The sequence below is a fragment of the Tyto alba genome, unplaced genomic scaffold (assembly GCF_018691265.1).
Source record: "Tyto alba isolate M040663 unplaced genomic scaffold, T.alba_DEE_v4.0 Super-Scaffold_10, whole genome shotgun sequence".
In the NCBI taxonomy this organism is placed as follows: Eukaryota; Metazoa; Chordata; class Aves; order Strigiformes; family Tytonidae; genus Tyto; species Tyto alba.
In genome coordinates, this window is record NW_024881262.1 from 16,074,791 (window position 1) to 16,081,218 (window position 6,428).

Consider the following 6,428-nt stretch of genomic DNA (forward strand, 5'->3'; position numbering starts at 1 on the left):
CAATCTATTTCTGTTATTTTTATGGTTGTTATTCTATGTCTGCAAAGGTCATTTAAATTATACTGCGGCCGAAAATTTGTTTCATAAATTTTGATATAAATACTAATTACACACGATAGTAATGCCAGCAGGGATCCTTTCATTTATCACATTTATATCACCTTCGCTGCTTTAGTGATGACATAATGGAAAGCAGTGAAAAACTGGGACAGTTTTATTCTAATATCCTAAAGCTAGTTGGAGTTGCAGCAGGTTGACTTACCGAATAAGAATTCCTACCACAATTCATGGGATTTAAGAATCTTTAATAAGGTACGAAATGTTACCAAACAGTTCTGTAAACTAAATTTTACATACCAATTCTTCTAGCCATAAATATTGAATATCTTGTAACATGTATAACCGGACCTTTACATGCGGATAAATATGGAAATTAGGATTTATATACATTATGTTCTTGTATTTGCCAAAAGCAACGGACAGATATAGTTTATATCTTTTTTTTTTTTTTTTAATATCACTTTACATAAACAAATGTAACAGTTTGACACGCAGATCCAGGCTTTCACTATACGAATTTCTTGACAGGACGTGTAACAACATTTTACTGCACTACTTAGACTGGACTTTGGGACGAAATGTTGCACTTTATACAAAAAAGCACATTAATACCAATAATATTTTGTTAGATCGACGTTTAGACTGTAATAATACAAAGTAATTCACATTTTGGTACACATTTACTAGAACATTCTTGCCATTCAGTACAAATAGTTGAATTTCTACCTCTTCCCTCTGCCCCCCCACCACCTCCGCCCCCCCCGTCGCCGCTCCCGCCCGCCCGCCCCTCCCCCCACATATATGCAAAGACCACAAATCCACATATCCCCTTATTCAACTTGCGATATAACTATTTACAAAATCAAACAGTACATTTTTTTGTTGTTTTGTTTTTGAAGCTAATAATTCTGTATTTACAAGAGGGGATGGGGGGGAAGGCCGCTGCCCGAGCAGACATGCAGTTGGAGATCTCTAATCAGTGGTTTCCAGTAAAGCCCTGCACAGTTGGCATTTGCCCTGGTAACCTTGTCTTCTTATGCATTCTACTAACCCCTTCGCCTACCAAGCCTTGGAACAGAGCAGAACAGTCCAAAAAGGAAAAAGGAAAAAAAAAAAAAAAAAAAAAAAAAAAAAGAAAGGGGAAAAAAAAAAAGGCAAGAAATAAAAGGGGGGGGGGAAGAAAGAAAGAAAGAAAAAAAAATTTAAAATGAAGTCTTCATTTTACTCAGTCCTGGGTCTACTGGCAGCATTTTATTTTTGTTTGCTCATTTAAATTCTGATTTCAAAGTGTTCATTATTTTTGGAGTCTTTAAATAGGATATTTGTTTGCTCGCTTGGGGCTTTTTTGTTTTGTTTCGTTTTGTGTTTTTTTGTTGTTTTGTTTTAGCGTTTTAGACGTACCATTCGTTAAAATTTGATGTAAGCGTGCTGTGGCTGGACGTGTGGTGGACTGCGGAGGAGGAAGGGGATAAGGAGCTGGCGGTCTGGTTTTCTGTGGATGGAGACACGATGGTTGGAGGGGTGGATGACTCGTAGCCTGAGCTGGCGGCGGGAGAAGGCTGGGACCCCTGCGAGGATGATTCATGGACCTGCAAGAGAAAACCCGGGCAGAAATAGAGAGCGGCGGAGGACGGAGGCCCTGGCGGCGGTTGCCTTCGGCGGGGGATGCGCCAGACAACGGGACCCAGCGCGCCGAGCCCCGGGCTCGGGCATCCCCGCGGCGCTCCCCGCCGGCCCCGGCCCCGGAGCCGCCCCCCCCCCCCGGCCCCGGCCCACCGGCTGCCTCCTCGCACTGCCCCCCCACCCCCCTTTCCCCGGATAAAACGCACCGACAAAAGGCCCTGCCTGAGGGGCCGGGGCTGAGCGCGGCCGGGCGGGAGGTGGCACGGCACGGCACGGCACGGCACGGCACGGCACGGCACGGCACGGCGGGCCCGGGCCGGACTCCGGGGCCGGGGCCGGGCCCGGTCCGCAGCAGCGCGGAGCCCCGCAGCAGCGGGGAGCCCCGCAGCCGGCCGGCCCCGGGCCGCGCTCCGCCCCACGGCCCTGCCGCCCCACGGCCCGGGCGCTCCTGCCCGCCGGCCCCGCAGCCCTTTCCCCAGGCCAGGCCCGAGGCGGCGTCCGAGCCCCGCACACCGGGCGCCTTCCATTTACCTTCATGTGCTTTCTGAGGGAGCTGGGGTGCGTGTAGGACTTGTCACACATTTTGCAGAGATAGGGCTTGTCGGAAGTGTGCACATGCATGTGCTTTTTGCGGTCGCTGCTGTTTGCAAAGCGCCTGTCACAGCCCTCGAATTCACACTTAAATGGTTTTTCACCTATTGCAGACGGAAGGGGGGGAAAACGGATCTGATTAAGCAGGGCCGGCCGGATCGCTCATTGTCCCCGTCGCACCGCCGGACGGGAAGCCCAGGGCTCCATTTCAAACACTTGCAACTTTCTAACTTCAGCGAGGCTCAAATCCCAAAACCTTGCTTCTCTTCTCTGTCCTTTCCACACCTCCGACCTCTGCTCAGCGCCCATTTCAGGGGGTGGGGGTGGGGGTTGGGGGTGGAGGGAGCTAAATAACTTTTGGGGGTTTTTTTCCCCCTTTGGAGGAGCGAGTTTCATTTGCAGCCCCAGCCCTGGGCACCTCTCCCTCCTCGCAATGCTCCAAGCAAGAGAGCAAGCGTGGTGGTACTTACACACGATCCTCAGTGTCTAGTTTCCGTTTTTATAGCTCATTCTCGTGATATTTTACGCTCCCACCCACCCCAGCCCCCTCCCCCGTATTTTCTTCCAATATTGAAAATTATCCGGCCGGGGAATACAATGCGAGGGCAGCCCCACAAACCCTCTGCAAAAGCTCTCGGGAAAGCGGCTCCGGCTTTCGGCGCTCGGGGGTGGGAGAGGGGGGAGAGAGCTCTCCCAGGCAGGGGCTGCTGGTTTTCCACCTCCCGTGATGGGGAAAAGTTCTCAAGGATCCCGGCGCCTGCCCTCCGCACAACAATAACACACTAACGCGCCGGGCTCGGTTTATTTAAAATCCCTCCTCGGAATTAAATATTTACCAAGCCCTGAATTGCAGAGGGGAGACGGATGAGCTGCCTGCAATATTTAGCACAATTTCTCATCGTGCCACAGTCAAAACTGCCGAACAACAATTAATTAAAACCTATAAATTTAAACAGGACAGGTTGCTGGGATTCTCAACCCCCCCCTCCCCGCCCTAACAATCCCAGCAGCAAACCCTGCCTTTCTCCCCCTCCGCCTCGGCAGGGATAATTTTCTTTTTGTTGCTGCTGCTGGAGTGGCTGTGACCGAGCTCGTTTTGCAGCGGAGCTCTGAGCCTGCCTCGCCCGGAAAAATCAGTGGCCATGAACCATAACCCCCCCCACGCCCGCACCAGCCCGACCATCAACCAAGCAGCGCTCCGGCCCCCCCCCACCCGACCCCCCACCCCATCCCCCCCGGCCCCGGCGCTGGGCGCTTCCATTCACAGAGAGAAAAGCTACCGCGAAGGTACCGTACCTGTGTGAGTTCTTTTGTGTATTTTGAGATTCTCTGATCTGGCAAACACTTTGCCACAGCCTGGGAAAGGGCAGGGGAAAGGTTTTTCACCTGTGTGGACTCTGATGTGATTTACAAGTTTATATTTGGCCTTGAAAGGTTTCCCTTCTCTTGGACACTCTTCCCAGAAACATATGTGATTGGACTGCTCGGGTCCTCCAACGTGCTCCACCGTGACATGAGTCACCAGCTCGTGCATCGTGCTGAAAGTTTTGTTGCAGGACTTTTTGGGGTTTGACAATTGCTCGGGCTCAATCCACTTACAGATGAGTTCCTGTTTGATGGGCTGCCTCATGTAACGAAAGAAGGCCCCTGCCCCGTGGTGGGCTGCCATGTTCATGTTCATGTGGCCGTAGCCGTGCAGCTGGGTCGAGGCGTAGTGCTCGGAGCGGGGGCTGGTGACCTGGCCGTACTGGTCGGGTCTGCCGTACATGTCTCCGGAGAAGCCCAGGCGCATCTGCCCGTTCACCACGTTAGGCGACGCGTGGCTGGTGGCTTGTTCGTGCAGCCCCGGGAAAAGTATATGTCCCGCGGCATCGGTGTGTCCGTGGGGTCCGGCGAAGCTGCCGGCGGCGGAGGCGAAGAGGCTGTGCTGGGCGCTGGCGGCCGCCGCCTCCCCGAAGCCGCGGTTGCGGAACAGAAAGTCCCGGGTGGAGTTGAAGGCGGCGCTGGAGTAGGAGCTGACATGGGTCGGGTGGTGGTGGTGCCCCAGGGCCGCCGCCGCGTAGCCGGGCGCCTGCGAGGTGAAGGCGGTCTGGCCGGCCGAGGCCAGCTCGTGGGTGCTGGGGTTGATTTTGAAGGCGCCCATGCCGTCGGCGAAGGGGTTGATCCCCAGCCCCACTTCTCTGTCCGTGACATCGGCCGTGGAGTGGTGGCGAGAGGATCCGAAGGTAGTGACTCCTATGGCGGGATACTGCGGTCCAGCATCCAGAAGCATCTTCCCAGCGTCGATGCAGCAACCAAAAAAAAAGCACGCGCGCACACACACAACGCGGAGAGAAGCAGCAGCAGCAGCAGCGGCGAAAACACCCTCTTTGGAAAGTCAGCGACGATCACCACCAAAGCAACCACATCAAAAACACCCCCTTCGGCATCAGCGCAGGGGGAAGGGAAAAAAAAAAGGGGGGGAGAAGGAAAAAAAAAAAAAAAAAAAAAAAAAAAAAAGAGGCAGGTGCGGAAGGGGGAAGAAGATATCTTCGCAGTTGCAAATAACAATAATAAAAATGTGCCCCAAAAATATTCACTGTCTCTCTGCTTTGACTTTTCAGGGAGGTTTAAGTGGGGAGGGGGGGGTTGGGTGGGCTCAAAAATAAACTGGCTGCAAATAACAATAACGGAGAGAGATCAACACGGGCAGCAAAAAAACAAAACAAAAAAGAAACTTCCTTCAGTGATTTTTTTGGCTATAGGAATGTTGCAAAGTGGCCGAGAGATTGTTTCTCTCTCCTCTTCGAGCTTCCCCACACTCTCCCCGATTTTTTTTTTTTGGGGCCCTTTTTTTTTTTTTTTTTCGCTTTGCAAAAAAAGGCGCAAATCATGCACAATATTGTCTTTTGCGGTTTATCTTCCTGGGGAGAAACTTTCACCTCCTCAGCCGGGCGGTGAACGCGAGACTGATAGCGGCAATCATTCCTGCAGATAAATGAATTGAAAAGACGACACCGTCCCCCCCCTTGATGAATGGGAGCCGGGGGCGGAGCGACGTGCGGGCGGACGTGGGCGCTCATTGGCCGCCGCCGGCTCCCCCTTCCCCACGTAACTCCCCCCGGCCCCGCCAACGAGGGGCGCGCACGGCCGCCTCCCGCCGCTGATTGGCCCCTCCGCCTCATCAATCGCAGGTATTGTGAGCGCCCTGACAGCCCTTCTGACAAACAGGGCTGCAGGAGTAGCAACTTTTTTTTTTTTTTTTAATATATAAAGCCTTTTTTTTTTTTTTTTTTTTTTGGTACGAAAATATTTCCAGAGCATCTTTTTGTGTGTGTATGTGTGCTAAGGACAAAAAAAAAAATTATTTGATTATTATTAGGGTTATTTTCTCCCCCTCTCTCCCTCTCTCTGTCCCTCTCTCTCCAGCACTCTGATAATGATGGCAATGATGATTTCTTGGTGATCCAGAATTTTTAAGATCACTGAGCAACTTTTTAGGCTTTGAAAAGAGAAGCCCTGTAGGGACTCGCTTCTTTTGAAGTTGTTTTCCGCTTGTTTAAAACTGAAGCTCTCCGAGAGTAGGTGCTGGGTGCATTTGATTTTATTTTTAAACACAAGGCGTGATTTCTCTGGGTAGCTGACTCTATCCCTCCATCAGGTTTCTGAAATAAATCTTGTTTTCTGCACCCATCAAAACGCAGGTGGGTGAGAACTCTTAACTTTCTACTTTTGTTGTTGTTGTTTCGCCTCTTTTTTGTTATTTTCTTTATTCTTTCTCTCTCGCTCTCCCTTTCTCTCACTCTCTCTTTTTACGGAATCTCTTTCATTCAGGTAAAACTGTAAATTTCCCAAACCTACATTGTTTCTCCTCCTGCTGCATGAAACTCCCGGATACTTCTCTTTTTTTTTTTTTTTTTTTTTCTTTTTTTTTGGGGGTGTGTGTGTGTGTGTGTAAAAATTTATTTTAAATCCTAGATAGAAGCAATGTAAATTTTCTGACATTCAAACCTTTTCTAGTTCACAAATCAGTCACCCTTGTCACAGTTATTGAAATTCCTCAACTTGCCACACCAGGACGGTGGAAAAAGCAGGCGGTGTCTTTGTTGCTGACCAGGCTTTTGATCGCCAGAGAAAATTTACTTACCTTCAGATGAGTGAGCAGAAAAAGAAAT

At 50.6% G+C, this 6,428-nt stretch overlaps 1 protein-coding gene across 1 annotated transcript; it reads right to left on the minus strand.

Moving 5' to 3' along the window:
• Positions 1-284: 284 nt before the first annotated feature.
• Positions 285-5,239, minus strand: LOC116960390 (zinc finger protein ZIC 1). The gene is made up of 3 exons (XM_042800158.1): positions 3,571-5,239; positions 2,215-2,378; positions 285-1,649 (listed from the first exon to the last, which is right to left on the minus strand). Exons 1-3 carry the CDS (start codon positions 4,544-4,546, stop codon positions 1,452-1,454), a joined length of 1,338 nt encoding a protein of 445 aa, XP_042656092.1. The 5' UTR covers positions 4,547-5,239; the 3' UTR covers positions 285-1,451.
• Between the last annotated feature and the right edge of the window lie 1,189 nt (positions 5,240-6,428).